Here is a 20,539-nt window from a genome sequence, read left to right on the forward strand (position 1 = left end):
GTTGCCCAGACTGGAGTGCAGTGGTGCAATCATAGCTCACTGTAGCCTCAACCTCCTGGGCTCAAGCAATTCTATCACCTCAGCCTCCCAAGTACCTGGGACCACGGGCACATGCCACCATGCCCAGTTAATTTTTTTTTTTTGAGATGGACTCTTGCTCTGTCACCAGGCTAGAGTGCATTGGCGTGATCTCGGCTCACTGCATCCTCTGCCTCCTGGGTTCAAGCGATTCTCCTGCCTCAGCCTTTCAAGTAGCTGGGATTACAGGCCTTTACTTACATTCACCTATTTCTTTGTTGCTTAATATACTTCTTTCTTTCTGTTTTTTTGTTTTAGGAGATGGGGTGTCACTATGTTGCCTAGGATGCTGGAACTACTGGGCTTAAGCAATCCTCCTGCTTCAGTTTTCTGAGAAGCTGGGATTACAGTCACAAGCCTGATATACTCCTTTCTAACTCAGAAATTTTGTTTTTAATTATTTAAAAAGTAATAAATGCACCAGGTTAAGAAAAAAAAGCTAGGACTATATATAATTAATTATAATAAAAAGTATAAATCCCCCTTTGCACTTACATGTATCACCTTCCTAACCCCAAGGAGAATCGGGTTACTTTGATTTTGAAGGAAGAAATGTTCACAAATTTGACCATACTAAAATCCTGCTGTATTTCTATAGGATGTTGTCTTGGAGCTTGAATTTGAAGGTGTAAAGGAGAAGTTCACCATGGTGCAAGTATGGCCTGTACGTCAAGTTCGACCTGTCACTGAGAAGCTGCCAGCCAATCATCCTCTGTTGACTGGCCAGAGAGTCCTTGATGCCCTTTTTCCGTAAGTTTGAGATGGGTCCCACGATTTTCACTCAGAGTTATTATATGTGCCTATGTTTTTATTATCTTTATAGATAAAGGGCTTATGTGTTTAACACTATAATACATTTTATCTAGAGTAATAATGGCGAATTAAATATTTTTATCTATTGCTAGCACTTATTATAAATTCAAACCATCGAAGATTTACTTTTTTCATGGTTGCCCACAGAAAGCATTATTTCTGAAACTTTTCTGGAAAAATTAAATTTTCTGAAGAAAATCTGTACCAAAACAATATAACTGTGTTTCTTCTTCTTCTTTTTTTTTTTTTTAAATTGAGACAAGATCTCACTCTGTCGCCCAGGCTAGAGTGCAGTGGCGTGATCTCAGCTCACTGCAACCTCTGCCTCCCAGCTTAAGCAATCCTCCTCCTGCCTCACCCTCCCTAGTAGCTGGGACCACAGGCATGCACCACCACACCTGGCTAATTTTTTGTATTTTTGGTAGAGACCGGGTTTGACTATGTTGCCTAGGCTGATCTCAAACTTCTGAGCTCAAGCGATCCACCTGCCTTGGCCTCCCAAAGTACTAGGATTACAGGCGTGAGCCACCACACCCGGCCACCATGTTTCTTAAGCTATCCTAGCCTGGGAACCAAGACAGAAGCCCCACCCAAATAACTGGGATAACATTTGGAAGAGGGAAAGAAAATAGCACAGAATGTGCTTCTAAGTGCTGTAGTGTACTCATAGCTCTGCAGAAACAAGGCTTTAATCTGATTTTTGGTGAAGGAAATCTCTGTAGTCATCACGGGATCCAGGGGATCAATTTAGTCCCAAACTCCATACCTGGGATAAATCAAACTGAGAAGCAAGCAACATGAATACCTAACTTTAAGTGTGATGCTGGATCTACTTCTAGATTTAAAATTATTAAATAATTCAGATGACAGAGCAAGGGGGAAAATGCCCTGTTTCATGGCAAAGAAGTAAATACTCCAATATCTGTAGCTTTCAACTGATGTCTATTTTTGGCTTAAGCCTCTCTGTAACCAATTATATAATTTTATGGTAAACTGATTTTGTGATGTACAAAGTTCAAATGATTCAAGTATAAATTATTACCAAGCAATTTATTATGTCACTCAATAAACCAAAAGCATGCACAGGAATAGATCTCCCAGCATAAAGGATGTATTTAATTTATTTGCATGTGTAACTTTTTAAAAATAAAGAATTGTGGTATAATTTTAAAAAAATAGTAGATTTATGTCACCATAAATTGATGATTTCTATTAAAAGTAATGGCAAAAACTGTCATTATTTTTGCACCGACCTAAATAAAATCAACTGGGCTTTCTCTGCTGCCCAGCAGTCTTTCTTAATTTGTTGTCTGCTTTTTCCATTTTCTACGACTGCTTAAAAACCATAAACCATCTCCTATCTCTCTCTCTTTCTCTCTCTGTCTCTCACTTTTTAAGAGATAGGTTATCACTCTGTGACCCAGGCTGGAATGCAATGGCTAGATCATAGTTCACTGTAACCTCAAACTCCAGGGCTCCAGTTATCCTCCTGCCCCAGCCTTCTGAATAGCTAGGCCATGGGCATGCACCACCATGCCCTTCTAATTTCTAAATTTTTTTATAGAGACAGGGTCTCACTCTTTTGCCCAGGCTGGTCTTGGGCTCAGGCAGTCCTCCCACCTCAGTCTCCCAAAGCATTGGGATTACAGGCATAAGCCTCTGTGCCTAACCTTATTTTATCTTATTATTTTCATATATCCCTCTTCTCCAGTTTATGGAATATATTTCATAGTGCTTTTTCTTTCTTTAACTTGTGTTTTTGTGTTCCTTACCTACTTTATTTTTATTTATTTTTATTTTTTTTTTGAGATGGAGTTTTTTGCTCGTCACCCAGGCTGTAGTGCAAAGGCGCGATCTCGGCTCACTGCAACCTCCGCCTCTCAGGTTCAAGCAATTCTCCTGCCCCAGCCTCCAGAGTAGCTGTGATTACAGGCACCCGCCACCATGCCCAGCTAATTTTTCTTTTTTTTTTTTTTGTAATTTTAGTAGAGACGGGGTTTCACCATGTTGGCCAGGCTGGTCTCGAACTCCTGACCTCAGATGATCCACCCGCTTCGGCCCCCACAAGTGCTGCTGGGATTACAGGCGTGAGCCACCGCGCCCGGCCCCTACTTTATTTATTAATATCTGTTAGCAAGTCAAGTAATCCATACTTTGTTTTCTTTGTTTAGGTGTGTCCAGGGAGGAACTACTGCTATCCCTGGAGCCTTTGGCTGTGGAAAGACAGTGATATCACAGTCTCTATCCAAGTATTCTAACAGTGATGTAATCATCTATGTAGGATGTGGTGAAAGAGGAAATGAGATGTCTGAAGTCCTCCGGGACTTCCCAGAGGTCTGTATAAAGCTTCAAATAATATCCTAGAGAAAATACCACTAATCAGTGTTCATTGACAATTAATAAAGCTTTGTGTTGGGTCTGGAGCAATGCTGTCATTCATCAAGGATCTTTAAGGAATTTTAAAATTATATTTGTAATTAATCTGTATATTCAAGAAAAGGAATTTTAATTTTTTTTGTGTGTGTGATGGAGTTTCACTCTTTTTGCCCAGGCTGGAGTGCAGTGGCACCATCTTAGCTCACTGCAACTTCCACCTTTCAGGTTCAAGCGATTCTCCTTCCTCAGCCTCCTGAGTAGCTGGGATTACAGGTGCATGCCACTATGCCCAGCTAATTTTGTATTTTTAGTAGAGACGGGGTTTCTACCATGTTGGCCAGGCTGGTCTTAAACTCCTGACCTCCAATAATCGACCCACTTCAGCCTCCCAAATTGCTAGGATTATAGACATGAGCCACCGTGCCTGGCCAGGAATTTTAATTCTTAAGCCAAACACTTGAAAGTTTCTTTTTATGGTCTGGTGGTTTTTACTTATTGAGAGAAAGATGAAATAAAGAAATAAAACATTTATAGATGTGAACTTTACATGTGATTTATGATCTAGATTGTTATAGTAATATTTCTTTTTTCATAAAATATTTATTTTATTTATGAAATTGAAATAATGTCTATCTTCTTCATAGCACCGTGGAGCAGGGAAGAGAGGTTGGAGTGGTGGGGAATATTACTTTAGGAACACTGATTGTAAGATGTATTAAATATGGGCAAAAGTTTTAAAAAAAAAAAGAAAAAGAGGGAGGGCTAAAATGTTACCTTAGAAATTGGAGATTCACTAATATATATTTTACATCTAGCTCACAATGGAGGTTGATGGTAAGGTAGAGTCAATTATGAAGAGGACAGCTTTGGTAGCCAATACCTCCAATATGCCTGTTGCTGCTAGAGAAGCCTCTATTTATACTGGTGAGTATATAATTGGAATAAAAGCGGTTAACATCTATTCTTAAGTGTAAAGCTAGCACCAAACTTTTCTAAAGAGCTTTTTGCTTTCATTCTAAAATATCTCTGTACATATAAGCACATTCCTAGGTTTTAAAAAATATTTTACTTGGCCGGGCACGGTGACTCACACCTATGTTCCCAGTACTTTGGGAGGCCCAGGCGGGCAGATCACTTGAGGTCAGGAGTTCGAGACCAGCCTGGCCAACATGGTGAAACCCTGTCTCTACTAAAAATACAAAAAATTGGCCGGGCGTGGTGGCAGGCACCTTTAATCCCAGCTACTCGGGAGGCTGAGACAGGAGAATTGCTTGAATCCAGGAGGCAGAGGTTGCAGTGAGCCGAGATCATGCCACTGCACTCCAGCCTGAGCGACAGAGCAAGACTCTGTCTCAAAAAAAAAAAAAAAAATTTACTTATTATATCTTCAGAATAAGTGAATGTAAGACATTTATAGAGCTGTCTCAATCTTTTTAATGACTGTAAAATGATCTTATACTACCTTTTTTCACTACATGTTTTATCATTGATCTAGTTTTAAATATACTTATACCTTTGTAACTTGAATTATCAGCTTTGAATTAATATATTTTGTCTGGGGATATAAAAGATAAGACAATTCATGTGTTAATGACCTTTCATCTTTGGTTCCATTTCCATCCCAGCTTTTATTTCTACATTTTCAGGATTTATAAAACTTACATTCTATTCTGTAGCCATAAAGCCAATATTTGAATTAGTTGTGGACCTACATTAAAATGGAGTTAATGCTCACCAGCAGTCCCTTGGCTATAATTTCTCCATTTCTTGATTGGCTAAGATTTGACTTTTGGAAGTTTGTTCAAGAAGATTTATGGCAACTATGTTCTCTGAATTCTTGTTTCCTCATAAATTTATTTTTTTTCTACTGCCTTTAAACTTTAATAGTAGTTTGGTTGAGTATAAAATTCTCGATCAATATTTCTTTCTTTGAGAACTAGTATTAAATGCTGGGGACATTAAAAGCTGAGGCTGGCCTGCTTTTTTTCCTTTTGTAGGTGATTTTTCTTTTTTCCCAAAGGACTTTCTCTTTAAATTTGAAGTCTCTTAACTTTATTAAGATATATTCCAATATTGATAGTTTCATTAAATTTTTCTGGAGACATAATGTACCCTTTTAATCTATGAAATATGTCTTTTATTTTGGAAAAATTTAGAAAATTGCATCTGAAACTTTTTCTCTTTCATTATGGCTGTCTTCTTCAAATATACCAACTAGACATATTAGATTTTTGTTATCTATTTTCCATGTGCATCATTTCCTCTCTAATCCTTTTTATTTAGCCTTTTGTCTGTTCACAGGATAAATGGTATTTATTCTTTGTGTTGCTTCTAATGAAACCTTCACTTCTATTTCTTTTTGTTCTTCCAGCTCATCAAGTATCTCTTCTTATCTTGCTCCATATGCCTTGAGATTTTATTTTGTAGTAGGCTGCATTATTAGGGTGTTTTTTTTTTTAACTGTGGTCACAGTTTTCATTTATTCTTTGACAAGTTATTTGACCATCATTGTATTCTTCTCTTCTGTCTTTTTCCTTATTTTATTTTTGTTTAGATATCCTGTACTGATATTTATTATTGCTATTACTCATCTTTGTAGGAGATGGGAGGGCTGGCTGTGACTGTGTTCCAGGGTAGCAGGAATTCTTCATGGTAACTTGTGAAGTTTATTATGGCATGCAGCTGTGTAAAAAAGCTATTTTACTCTTCTTGCCTGATACCAGAAATCAGCAGCTGTAAGACCATTCACAGTGAATTCTCCTCTGTCTCACCCACTTTTCATTTAGTGAAAATAGGGAGTACCTACTTGTGTTTTATTCATCCCCATCTCCCTGCTTCTCTTTGATGCCAAACTGGGTACAAGGAACTCCTTCCTGCGACTGGCCATGTAGCTTTTTGCAGTGTTCCAAACAAAGCACTTGAAAATGTGCCTTCAAGTTTGCAGAAGCTTTATCTGAGATGCGTGGCCTCAGATGAATTCTTGGCATTTTTCCATACCCTTATTTGGTTTTCACCTTATTTAGGTGACTTTTTTTATTATATTGTTGTGGGACTATGTCTCCTAGTTTTTAATGACTAAATTTGTATTTCCGTATTTCTTGTTCTCCTTGTTTGGAGGTAAGTTTTATGAGGAAAAGACAGTGACATATTCATCTACCATTTTAAGAAAGCTACCTTATTCTTTTAAATGGCTGCACAGTATCCCTTTGTATGGATATATCATAATCAATTTAACTGGCATCTTTTTGGTGGACTATTGGATTCTTTATCGTCGTTTATGATAGGCAGCACTAAAACATCCTTATACATGTATTTTTACACTATTCTTTGTATGTTTTGCATGCATGTTTCTTCGCATGTTTTTTTTTCCTTAGAGACAGGGTCTTGCTCTATCACCCAGGCTGAAGTGCAGTGGCATGTTCATGGCTCACTGTAGCTTTGACCTCCTGGTCTCAAGGGATCCTCTCATCTCAGCCTTCCAAGTAGCTGAGGCTACAGACATGAGCCACCATGCCTGGCTAATTTTTTTATTCTCTGTAGAGACGGGGGTCTCACTGTGTTGCCCAGGATGGGCAACTCCTAGCTTCAAGAGATCCTCCTGCCTTGGCCTCCCAAAGTCCTGGGATTATAGGCATGAACCACCATGCTTGGCTTGTTTGCACATTTCTTAGGGTAATTTCTTAGAAGTAAAATTCCTGCCAATACAGCTGCTAATTATTATTTTACATTCTGATAGCACTTCAAAAGGGCTGTGGACAAGAGTTTCTGCTTCTCAACATCTTCACCAATGCTAGTTTTTTCAACACGTTCTTATGATAATTATCAAACATACGGAAAAGTTGAAAGAATGTTACAGTGAATACCATGTACCCAGCACTTAGATTTGACAATTGAAATTTTAACTATTCTTGCTTTATTAGATACCTGTTCAATCTGTATTTAACAATGAACTAGCATCTTTCTTGTGTGTATGAACCATTTGAAAACTGCCTTGTGTTCATTTTCCTTTTGGATGATAGTTGTTTTTCATACTGATTTCTAAAAACTCTTTTTTGTTGTTGTTGTTGTTGTTTTTGATTTTTTTTTTTTGAGACAAAGTCTCACTCAGTCACCCAGGCTGGAATGCAGTGGTGCGATCTTGGCTCACTGCAGCCTCTGCCTCCTGGATTCAAGCAGTTCTACAACCTCATCCTCCCGAGTAGCTGGGATTACAGGCATGCACCACCACCACGCCTGGCTAATTTTTGTATTTTTAGTAGAGATGGGGTTTCACCATGTTGGCTAGCCTGGTCTCGAACTCCTGACCTCGGGGAATCTGCCCACCTTGGCCTCCCAAAGTGCTGGGATTACAGGCTTGAGCCACCGCGCCTGGCCAGAAACTCTTTGATTAGTGAATAAATTCGTCCTTTATCTGTCATGAGTTGCAAATATGTCCCAGATTGTCTCTTGATTTTGTCTGAGGCATATTTTTCTTGTAGGCACTGATATCTGTAGGTCTCTCAGAGAATTCTCACTTACTCATGTGTATCTGTCTTTTCTGCCATTTCTTTCTAATATCACAAGTATCTGTGACATTTCATCACAGATTTAAAACACAGCGTGCTTGTATAAGAAAGGATCTGTTCTTATTAGATTGGAATATGTGGTAATTATTGTGTTATTGAAGCCTTAATATTGATAAGTAATGTTTCCTAAAGACTTTCTTCATGAGACCACTTTATGGATGCCTCAAGAGTCAGTATTTTTTTATTCTGAAAGATGCAATATGATAAATAGTAAAGTACTGAATTTTCCACTAATTATGTTAATTTTACTTATATAAACCTCTGTTTCTTTACCAGTAAAATAAAGAAACCAAGGCATTATAAAAGTTCCAAAATCTTTTGGAACTTTTATAATATAACTATACATTTTTCCTAATATCTTAGAGCTTCATAGCGCTTTGTACTTTTTAGATGACATTTATTTAATTCACTTCATCTGCTATATAGAAGTATATAGGGCAGGCATTATTCCATTTTTAATAGGTTAGGAAGCCACACTGGGAAATCAAGTTATTTTGCTAAGGTTAATGACAGAATAGGAACTAGAACCCAACACTCGTTTCTGTATATTAGCTGCTTATAAGTGGTTTACTGTCTAAATTTACAGGATAGGACCTGATCTGCATAGCAGAATAATCTGGACAATTAAGATATTACTCATTTTAATAACATTTGCTACTTTTGAAAAGTAACCACCCAAGCTGATTGGTTAAGGGTTACTTTTGCATGCATACATGTTTGTTTGTGTGTGTGTATGTGATATATAGAGAGAAGCTACATTTGAAAATTAATTTCAGACATAATTATTTCAACAAAGAATAGAGAAAGTCATTTCCTGCTTTCTAAAATGTGCATTATATTAGGGTAAGCTAGGCTATGGCATCAAATAATTCCAAATATATATTTGCTCAATATAATAGATGTTTATTTGAAGTGTTGAGGGGACTCTTTACTCTGTCATTCTGAGCCACGATCCAGCCTGAAATGAGCTCTACCATTTTCAACACATGGCTTCCAAGACTACTGGGAGTTCCTTCCATTTCAGTAGGCCAGAAGGAAGAAAGAGTATGGAAGAGCGTGTGACTTGCCTGACCATAGAACACATTATTTTGACTTGAGTTTTGTTAGCCAGAGATCAGTTACATGGCCATATCTAAGTGCACAGGATGCTAGGAAACAATTCAGTGTGTGCCCAGAAAAAGAGGAAGAGCAGCTTTGAGGGAGCCGCTAGCAGTCTACATTGTGTACTTATTGCTTTAACGTTTTCTTAAGGGTGGAAAAAAACAGGATTTTTATATGCTAGCATTGTAACTTATAATAATATTCTTCCCAATTTAGGAATCACACTGTCAGAGTACTTCCGTGACATGGGCTATCATGTCAGTATGATGGCTGACTCTACCTCTAGATGGGCTGAGGCCCTTAGAGAAATCTCTGGTCGTTTAGCTGAAATGCCTGCAGGTAAGTCTGTGTATTGCTTATCATGTAAACAAGGCTGATGGGATTTTCAGGGCTGGCTTAGAAACTCTGTTTTAAAATTTCTTTTCATTTTTCAGATAGTGGATATCCAGCCTATCTTGGTGCCCGTCTGGCCTCTTTTTATGAACGAGCAGGCAGGGTGAAATGTCTTGGAAATCCTGAAAGAGAAGGGAGTGTCAGCATTGTAGGAGCGTAAGCACCCACAGTATTTACTTTGCAAAAGGAAAAAAGTCACAGATGTATTAAAGAGAGAAAAAAAGTCACTTATTTTAAAGAGAGAGTATTTAGCTCCCACTGGGAGCAGCGGTTCTTAAGGAGGGTTGCACTCCAGAGTCACCTAAGGAGCTCTTTGAAGATGCACATGTTTACGCAATTTCTACATGTTCTGGTTCCATAGGTTTGACTTTAATTTATATATTTATATGTTTAATTTAGATATTTATTTAATTTTTGTAATTTAGAAAATTGTAGCTATGATAAGGTGAGATTGCATCACGGTAAAAAGAAAGTGAAGATTCATGATCACTACATAAAGCCATACTTTTTTCTTGGAGCTTTTCCTTCTTGCTTCATCTGTTTGATTAGAATAATAAAATTGATTATAATAAATTATCTATCTCATGTCTCATAATAGAAGGTGTTCTGTAGTTTCCGTTGTTGTTTACAACTTAAATACTGGCTTTTGTTTAAGATTTTTAGGTAAGATTTTCTTTCCAAAGGTCATTTCTAAAGTTATTTACATTAAAAAGTTATTTACATTAAAATTGACTTTAAAAAAAAGTTAACATTTATATATATATGTTATTTTTCATAAGCATTTCTAATGACCATATTTTTTTGTAATGACCATATTATTTTTTTAATTTAGAGTTTCTCCACCTGGTGGTGATTTTTCTGATCCAGTTACATCTGCCACTCTTGGTATCGTTCAGGTATGTCTTTCCCTAGTATAGTCAACTTCTGAGCCTGACCTCCTCCTGCTGTTCTAATGCAATCTAATGTAATCGTTGTAAAGTATTTAATTTAGTCTCTAAAGGATAGGCAATGGTAAAGTCTGGTTTAGAAACACTCTTAACACAGAGCCTTTAATACTGTCTGTTTTTTTCTTAGCTGTTTACATAGGATTTATAATAAATTTAATAATATATAAGTGGAAAATGTAGGTAGCAAAAATTTTATTAGTATTAGAGTAATATTATCCTTTAAGTCATAGTAACCCTAGTTACAGAAACAAAGAGGCCCAAAAATGTGTAATACCCAGAAGTTATTTCTCTTCACAGTATGGTCCAAGGCTCTCTTCTGTTTAGTGATAATTCTGAGTCCAGGATTCCTTCCATCTTGTGACTCCACTGTCACCTAGCCTGGTGATCATCTGCATCTAGCTGACACGAGGGAGCTAGGCCTTGGTGATCATCTGCATCTAGCTGACACGAGGGAGCTAGGCCTTGGTGATCATCTGCATCTAGCTGACACGAGGGAGCTAGGCCTTGGTGATCATCTGCATCTAGCTGACACGAGGGAGCTAGGCCTGGTGATCATCTGCATCTAGCTGACACGAGAGAGCTAGGCCTGGTGATCATCTGCATCTAGCTGACACGAGAGAGCTAGGCCTGGTGATCATCTGCATCTAGCTGACACGAGAGAGCTAGGCCTGGTGATCATCTGCATCTAGCTGACACGAGAGAGCTAGGCCTGGTGATCATCTGCATCTAGCTGACGCGAGGGAGCTAGGCCTTGGTGATCATCTGCATCTAGCTGACACGAGGGAGCTAGGCCTTGGTGATCATCTGCATCTAGCTGACACGAGGGAGCTAGGCCTTGGTGATCATCTGCATCTAGCTGACACGAGGGAGCTAGGCCTTGGTGATCATCTGCATCTAGCTGACACGAGGGAGCTAGGCCTTGGTGATCATCTGCATCTAGCTGACACGAGGGAGCTAGGCCTTGGTGATCATCTGCATCTAGCTGACACGAGGGAGCTAGGCCTTGGTGATCATCTGCATCTAGCTGACACGAGGGAGCTAGGCCTTGGTGATCATCTGCATCTAGCTGACACGAGGGAGCTAGGCCTTGGTGATCATCTGCATCTAGCTGACACGAGGGAGCTAGGCCTTGGTGATCATCTGCATCTAGCTGACACGAGGGAGCTAGGCCTGGTGATCATCTGCATCTAGCTGACACGAGAGAGCTAGGCCTGGTGATCATCTGCATCTAGCTGACACGAGGGAGCTAGGCCTTGGTGATCATCTGCATCTAGCTGACACGAGGGAGCTAGGCCTTGGTGATCATCTGCATCTAGCTGACACGAGGGAGCTAGGCCTTGGTGATCATCTGCATCTAGCTGACACGAGGGAGCTAGGCCTTGGTGATCATCTGCATCTAGCTGACACGAGGGAGCTAGGCCTTGGTGATCATCTGCATCTAGCTGACACGAGGGAGCTAGGCCTTGGTGATCATCTGCATCTAGCTGACACGAGGGAGCTAGGCCTTGGTGATCATCTGCATCTAGCTGACACGAGGGAGCTAGGCCTTGGTGATCATCTGCATCTAGCTGATACGAGGGAGCTAGGCCTTGGTGATCATCTGCATCTAGCTGACACGAGGGAGCTAGGCCTCGTGGAGAAAGCATACCCACCTTTTTTGAACCTTGGATTCAAAAGTGACACAGTCACTCCACTCATTCTGTTAGCCACATCCAGGTGAAAGCAAGGCTGGAAAATGCAGTTTCTGCCTAAGTATTTGCTTCCCAGTGACAAGACATGAATTTTAGTGGATAGGTAGCCAGCTTGGCTATTAAAAGAAGCCCAAATAAAAGATGTGTACAAATCAGAGCTATAGTTAAAAAAAAAAAAGTGATATATGTATATTATTCATGTGGGAAAAACAGAATATTTACTTGTGTTTCTGACAGTATCAGAGAAAAGGAAATGGCAGAGGCTAAATTTACAACTCTCAAGCTTTTTAACATTTGCTAAAATTTTGAGTTTTAAATTATGGGGAAAGAGGGAACAGAGTTAGAAATGCATGGAATATCTGTGAATGTTTGCCCTTAGAAAAATCATTGTCAGTTGTTATTGGATTGGCCCTGTGAATGATAGGGAACTAAATTTAATCAAAACACTTAGATGTTCTTGTTTTGTTTTGTTTTGATACGGAGTTTCACTCTTGTTGCCCAGGCTGGAGTGCAATGCGCGAACTTAGCTCACTGCAACCTCCACCTCCCGGGTTCAAGCGATTCTCCTGCCTCAGCCTCCCAAGTAGGTGGGATTACAGGCACCTGCCGCCACACCCGGCTAATTTTTTGTGTTTTTAATAGAGACAGGGTTTCACTATGTTGGCCAGGCTGGTCTTGAACTCCTGACCTCAGGTGATCCACCCGCCTTGGCCTCCCAAAGTACAGAGATTACAGGCGTGACCCACCGTGCCTGGCCCAGAACAGTTAAAAAAAAATTTTTTTTTTTTTTGAGATGGAATCTCACTCCCATCGTGCAGGCTGGAGTGCAGTGGCGCGATCTCAGCTCACTGCAACCTTCACCTCCCAGGTTCAAGCAATTCTTCTTCCTCAGCCTCCCAAGTAGCTGGCATTACAGGCAGGCGCCACCACTACGCCCAGATAATTTTTGTATTTTAGTACAGACAGGGTTTTACCATGTTGGCCAGACTGGTCTCGAACTCCTGAACTCAGGTGATCCACCTGCCTCGGCCTCCCAGAGTGCTAGGATTACAGGCGTGAGCCACCATGCCTGGCCAGTTAGAGGTTTTTAACCAAAGTAAAGTGTGTATTCCATCTACATAAACCTTTTCTGGTTCTATTGTACCATAATAATTTTCAAAAGAGTAAATTAATTTTTCTTTTTGCTATTGGATTTGACACACTATTAAGAAAATACAGGTAAATTTTAAATTTGATTTGTAGGTATTACCCACTTTGAAAATGAAAGGAAATAGATTATTGTCATTTTCTGCAAGTTTTATTCTGTTTTAATTTTACTTAGTATATACTAAAACGATGTATAATTTGACCAGTGAATTGTAGAATTGCATATTTAGGGGCCAGGCATGGTGGCTCATGCCTGTAATTCCAGCACTTTGGGAGGCCGAGGATCACATGAGGTCAGGAGTTCAAGACAAGCCTGGCCAACATGGTGAAACCCCATCTCTACTAAAAATACAAAAATTAGCTGGGCCTGATGGCGCATGCCTGTAAATCCCAGCTACTCGTGAGGCTGAGTCAGGAGAATTGTTTGAACCCATGAGGTGGAGGTTGTAGTGAGCCGAGATCGTGCCACTGCACTCCAGCCTGGGTGACAGAGCAAGCCTCTGTCTCAAAAAAAAAAAAAAAAAACAAAAAGAATTGCATAGTTAGGACAAACATGCTTCGGTATTTTTTTAACTTTGTTTTTTGAGAAAAATTACTGGTTTTTTTGTGTGTTTTTTTGAATCAGGTGTTCTGGGGCTTAGATAAGAAACTAGCTCAGCGTAAGCATTTCCCCTCTGTCAATTGGCTCATCAGCTACAGCAAGTATATGCGTGCCTTGGATGAATACTATGACAAACACTTCACAGAGTTCGTTCCTCTGAGGACCAAAGCTAAGGAAATTCTGCAGGAAGAAGAAGACCTGGCAGAAATTGTACAGCTTGTGGGAAAGGTGAGTTGTTAAATTCCATGGAAGATAGATCTGTGGGTTACACTGGGGTGTTTCAAGGACAGATAGAGCCTTGGATATTACAGATTCTTGCCTAGCAAACTAAATATTTATTAAATATTTTTAATTGAAATTTTCTATTCGTTATAGTACTTAGCATGGTTTTTGGGTATATTGTGAGAAAGAAACATTTGATTTACTTTTATCTTGAAATGGAATATACCCATCAGCAACCAAATTAGAGGTGGTAGAGTTAGGATTTGTTAACATACGTTTTTGTAGAAATGCTAGGGCTAGGTTTCAGAAGGATTGGCTTCTAGTTCCTCCAATAATTAGCTATTGGCCTTAAACAGGTGAGTTACATTCTTGTGCCTGTATCTTGATTCTTCAAGGAAAGATGGTGTAATTAAATTTAGGCAAATTAAATGCCAGAATGAAAAGACTTCTCAGATAGTATGCAATGCTAGTTAGTACTCAGAGTTCTTTGTCTGGTTTTGTTCTTTTTATTTTTTATTATTATTTTTATTTTATTTTATTATTATTATACTTTAAGTTTTAAGGTACATGTGCACAATGTGCAGGTTAGTTACATATGTATACATGTGCCATGCCGGTGTGCTGCACCCATCAACTCGTCACTTAGCATTAGATATATCTCCTAATGCTATCCCTCCCCCCTCCCCCCACCCCACAACAGTCCCCAGAGTGTGATGTTCCCCTTCCTGTGTCCATGTGTTCTCATTGTTCAATTCCCACCTATGAGTGAGAACATACGGTGTTTGGTTTTTTGTCCTTGCAATAGTTTACTGAGAATGATGATTTCCAGTTTCATCCATGTCCCTACAAAGGACATGAACTCATCATTTTTTATGGCTGCATAGTATTCCATGGTGTATATGTGCCACATTTTCTTAATCCAGTCTATCACTGTTGGACATTTGGGTTGGTTCCAAGTCTTTGCTATTGTGAATAGTGCTGCAATAAACATATGTGTGGCATGTGTCTTTATAGCAGCATGATTTATAGTCCTTTGGGTATATACCCAGTAATGGGATGGCTGGGTCAAATGGTATTTCTAGTTCTAGATCCCTGAGGAATCGCCACACTGACTTCCACAAGGGTTGAACTAATTTACAGTCCCACCAACAGTGTAAAAGTGTTCCTATTTCTCCACATCCTCTCCAGCACCTGTTGTTTCCTGACTTTTTAATGATTGCCATTCTAACTGGTGTGAGATGGTATCTCACTGTGGTTTTGATTTGCATTTCTCTGATGGCCAGTGATAGTGAGCATTTTTTCATGTGTTTTTTGGCTGCATAAATGTCTTCTTTTGAGAAGTGTCTGTTCATGTCCTTCGCCCACTTTTTGATGGGGTTGTTTGGTTTTTTCTTGTAAATTTGTTAGAGTTCATTGTAGATTTGTTCTTTTTATTATATGTTATAAAGTCATCTCCTAATGTATTCCAAAAAAGGTTAATATTTGGAGATAGCTAACATTCTAACATGTATTACTACTTATTATTTATAGAATAAAAATATTCTCTTATCTGCCCAATAAGAGAAGCAAGAAACAGGAAGAACTGCAAAACCAGATAAAGACAATACAAGAAAGGAAAACTATAGGCTAATATTGTTGATGAATGTAGATATGAATGTAGATACTTAATAAAATATTAAATATTAGTGTATGAGGTCCAGTAGGATATTAAAGACAATAAAATGATACATCATAAGCAAGTTTATCTCGGGAATGTCCATATTAGACACAGAAAATCTATTGTAATTCACTAATGTAATAATATAATGGAAAAAGGATATCTCAGTTAATGTGGAAAAATATTTGACTTTATTACAATTTTTAGAAACATCTTAGCAAACAAGGAATAGAAGGGAACTTCCTTAATGTGTTAATATACTAAGACCTAGGGAAGCCACTTTACTTACTGGAGAAATTTCAGATGCATTTCATTTAAAAACTAGGATTAAGACCACCATGCCTAATCTCATCACTGTGTTCTGTCAAATACCAGAGATCATAACCAATGATGTAAGAAGAGAAAAGAAAAGTTGTAAAGAAAGAGATAACAGTGTCATTGTTTGTAGATAATGTGCTCATGTACTAGAAATATAACAGAATTAACAGAGAAACTAATAATAAGAGTTCACTGAGGGGTTATGATTCAAGATAAACACAAATCAAGAGAATTTCTCTACACTAGCAATACCAACTAGAAAATAAAAGTAAAAATAAGATGTTCTCAATAGCAACAAAAACTAGAGTGTAGGAACTAACCAGAAATATATATTTCTTCTATGAAAATCACTTTTAAACTAATAAATGAAACAGAAAATGGTATGAAAATAGAAACAGTCCATGCTCTTGGATGGAATGACTTATTAAAAAGATGCCACTTCTCAGCCAGGCGTGGTGGCTCACACCTGTAATCCCAGCACTTTGGGGAGGCGGAGGCGGGCAGATCACAAGGTCAGGAGTTCAAGACCAGCCTGGCCAGCATGGTGAAACCCTGTCACTACTAAAAATACAAAAAATTAGCTGGGCATGGTGGCGCACCCCTGTAATCCCAGCTACTTGGGAGGGTGAGGCAGGAGAACTGCTTGAACCTGAGAGGCAGAGGTTGCAGTGAGCCGAAATCACGCCACTGCACTCTAGCCTGGGTGACAGAGTGAGACTCCATCTCAAAAAAAAAAAAAGACGCAATTTCTCTTTAATCTGTAAATTCAGTGTAACGCCAATCTAAAATTCATTTGATTTCACAAAGATTCACAACCTTAAATAAGAATAGTAAAGTGTGAGCTTCTCCCCTATTGGATAAGGGGGGATACAAAACCATAATAATAAAAGCAGTGTGGTATTGGTAAAATAACAGACCAGCAGACTGGTGGAACAGAATAGAGATAGACTTGTGATTGTATAAACGATTGATATTGCAAAGATGGTACCAAAAATCAAGTGAGGATAGGATAGATTGTTTCAGTCTGTGATAGAAAACTGTTTACTATTTGAAGGAAAAAAACAAAATTGGATTGTTCTCTAATTCCACATACAAAGTTAGAATCCAGATAGATTCACAATGTACGTGGGAAAGGTAAGACTTTCAGTTTAATAGAAAACAAATATTAAGAAAATATCTTAGTGATCTAGAGTTGGAAAAGGACTTCTAAAATAAACTCCTTAACATTAGCCTTAAAACAACAAAAAAAGAGTTTTTGATTACATAAGTAAGCATTTATGTTTAGCAAAGGCCTACCCCTGGTTAAAGGTAACAGACCAGTGACATTGGGAGAGGAAGTTTGTGACATCTAAAACTCATGGACTGGCTGGGCATTGTGACTCATACCTGTAATCCCAGCACTTTGGGAGGCTGAGGTGAGTGGATGGCTTGACTCCAGGAGTTCAAGACCAGCCTGGGCAACATGACGAGACCTTGTCTCTACAAAAAATATAAAAATTAGCTGGGTGTGGTGATGCGGGCCTGTAGTCCCAGCTGCTTGGGAAGCTGAGGTGGGATGATCACTTGAGCTCAGGCTGTTGAGACTACAGTGAAATGAGATCTCGCCACTGCATTCCATCCTGGGTGACAGAGTGAGACCCTATCTCTATTAAAAAATAAGTAAATACATAAATAATAAGATAAAAATGTTAAGGAAAATTTTTAATTTTAAAAATACTTTTAAAAAATAAAAAAAAAACTGATGGACTAATGTCTAAAATGTACAAAGATCTCCTGTAAGTTAATAAGAAGACTAGAACTTCAACAGAAATGTGGCCAAGGGAAAGAACAGACTGATTATAGAAAAGGAATCTCAAAAGACTAATAGACCTATGGAGAATTGCTCTAACAACACTGAGAACATCACATTATACTAGTTAAAATGTCAAATATTGCCCAGTGTTGTGGGGACAGAGGAGCTGGTGGGCGGATTGTCTGGTGCTGCCATTGTGAGCAGTCTGATAGGACTTGTTTGCATACCCTGGGACCTAGCAATTCTGTTTCTGGATATTTATCCCCAAAGAAATTCTCAAGCAGGTCCTTAAGTGGATGTTTGTGATGGTGGGGAATTAGAAGTAATCTGATTGTCCTCTACTATGAGCAAAAGATGGAAGGTGAAATAGGGAGGGTGCACACCACAGAGGATGAAATACATGAGAGCTGGAAGCAGCAGACCATGTGGCACAGCAGCATGGGTGGATCAAAACAAAGTACCAAATGAAAGACACAAGAAGTTTTACATAATTAAAGACACTTGCACAAAATAAAATACACATTTTACATGAATTTATACAAATAATACACATAAAACATTGTTTAATATTTACCTGTGGTTGAAGAGAGGACTAGAGATAAAAGGTATTTACAAAAAAAAAAAAAACTGGAGACCTGATCCATAATGCAAGAATGTAGTTAACTCATTGGGCTTGTCCATTTTCCACTCCCAAAAAATCTTTACCTGTTAGTGATCCCGGCAACACTAATACTATCTCTCAAGGCTGCTAGGGCAATTGTAAAAGTTAGGGCTTTTGAGGTAGTGATATTTAAAGGGTGAAGCTCTGTAACTTAGCTATACTAGTCAAATAGCACTCAGACATAGAGTAGTACATACTTACTGTACTTCATAGTTCTAAATACTTTGTAATGTTTTTAAAATTCAACTATTTATGAGCTATATAGATTTTTATGAAACAAACTTAAGACTGAGAATTCAAATAATTAAGATAGCAAGCCAAGATGTGAAGAGGTATTTCAAGAAAAGAACATCAAGCTTATTTATTTATTTATTTATTTATTTATTTATTTATTTATTTATTTATTTATTTATTTGAGGGAGTCTCGCACTGTCGCCAGGCTAGAGTGCAGTGGCGCGATCTCGGCTCACTGCAACCTCTGCCTCCCAAGTTCAAGCAGTTCTCCTGCCTCAGCCCCCCGAGTAGCTGGGACTACAGGCGCGCGCTACCACAACCAGCTAATTTTTGTATTTTTAGTAGAGACGGGGTTTCCCCATGTTGTCCAGGATGGTCTCGATCTCTTGACCTCATGATCCGCCCACCTTGGCCTCCCAAAGTGCTGGGATTACAGGTGCGAGCCACAGCGCCTGGCCAAGAACGTCAAGCTTTTTGCCACCCATGTTTGGGATTTTTTTTTTGTGAGACAAGGTCTCGTCTGTCACCCAGGCTGGAGTGCAGTGGCACGATCTTAGCTCACTGCAACCTCCATCTGCCTCCCAGGCTCAAGCAGTCTTCCCACCCCAGCCTCCCAAGTAGCTGGGTTTAGAGTCACATGCCACCACGCCTGGCTATTTTTTGTATTTTCTGTAGAGACAAGTTTTCACCATGTTGCCCAAGCTGGTCTCGCACTCCTGAGCTCAAGCAATCCTCCTGCCTCAGCCTCCCAAAGTGCTGGGATTACAGGTGTAAGCCACTGTACGCGGACCCATGTTCTTAGCAGCACTGTTCACAATAGCCAGGAAGTGGAAGCAACCCATATGTCCATCTGTGGATGAATCCATAAACAAAATGTGGTATATATATATATACAATGAGATATTATTCAGCCTTAAAAAAGAAAGAGATCCCGTCACATGCCTCAATACAGATAAACTTTGAGGGCATTATGCTAAGTGAAATAAGCTGGTCACAAAAGGACAAACACTGTATGATTTCATTTTTATGAAGTATTTAAAATAGTCAAATTTGTAGAAACAGAAAGTAAAATAGTGATTACCAGGGGCTGGGGGAGAAGAGAAAGGAGAGTTACTGTTTAATGGATGTTTCAGACTTGCAAGATGGAAAAGCTCTAGAGATTTGTTTCACAGTAATGTGAGTATACATAACACTGTTACACTGTATAACTAAAAGTGGCAAAGATGGTAAATTTTATGTTATATGCTTTTTAACCACAGTTTAAAAAGAAACATCAATCAAAAAGCTGTTATAAGTAAATTTATTAACAATAGGTGATGGTGGATTATATAGTTTCTGCTTGTTAATTAATTGCCACCATCGAGCTTACATTTTAATGTCTAAAAATATCTTTTTCTCTTCTAGGCTTCTTTGGCAGAAACAGATAAAATCACTCTGGAGGTAGCAAAACTTATCAAAGATGATTTCCTACAACAAAATGGATATACTCCTTATGACAAGTAAGCTATATTGACTTCCTTTTTTTATTTGAGGATTTTCTATTGTGTTTTGGTGAAGGAGTACACATTAAAAACCTTTTTTTGTTCTCATACAGGCTCATACACTCTGACTTAGTAGATTGGTTTATTTTGTATATTTGTAGTAGACATGATCTAATATGTCCCCTATCTTGATTTGCTCATTTGTCCAATTATGACAGTATTTTCACTCATACATTCATCTATAATTAGATTTAACTGTGGCTTAGTGCAGAGCCTGGGGATTATTCACTCCTTCAGAAGCCGCCTTCATTTCTTTCCACTGCCTGTGTCTCCTTTACTCTCTTATGTTGTTGTTTTGAGACAGGGTCTCACTCTGTCACCCGAGCTAGAGTGCAGTGGCACAATCTCAGCTCATTGCAGCCTCAACCTCCTGACAGTTCTCCCACCTCAGCCTCCTGAGTAG

The 20,539-nt window shown here is 38.8% G+C and overlaps 1 protein-coding gene across 3 annotated transcripts in view; it reads left to right on the plus strand.

Moving 5' to 3' along the window:
- ATP6V1A (ATPase H+ transporting V1 subunit A) overlaps positions 1 to 20,539 on the plus strand; it is a 67,206-nt gene that overhangs the window by 38,718 nt on the left and 7,949 nt on the right. For all 3 annotated transcript variants that reach the window (XM_054483003.1, XM_063661651.1, XM_054483004.1), the window contains 8 exons: positions 677 to 828; positions 3,063 to 3,225; positions 4,083 to 4,191; positions 9,150 to 9,272; positions 9,368 to 9,482; positions 10,159 to 10,222; positions 13,736 to 13,939; positions 20,000 to 20,094. In XM_054483003.1, the coding sequence (XP_054338978.1) occupies positions 677 to 828; positions 3,063 to 3,225; positions 4,083 to 4,191; positions 9,150 to 9,272; positions 9,368 to 9,482; positions 10,159 to 10,222; positions 13,736 to 13,939; positions 20,000 to 20,094 (1,025 nt within the window). The remainder of the gene's footprint in view (positions 1 to 676; positions 829 to 3,062; positions 3,226 to 4,082; positions 4,192 to 9,149; positions 9,273 to 9,367; positions 9,483 to 10,158; positions 10,223 to 13,735; positions 13,940 to 19,999; positions 20,095 to 20,539) is intronic.

The sequence above is a fragment of the Pongo pygmaeus genome, chromosome 2 (assembly GCF_028885625.2).
Source record: "Pongo pygmaeus isolate AG05252 chromosome 2, NHGRI_mPonPyg2-v2.0_pri, whole genome shotgun sequence".
NCBI classification, from domain to species: domain Eukaryota; kingdom Metazoa; phylum Chordata; class Mammalia; order Primates; family Hominidae; genus Pongo; species Pongo pygmaeus.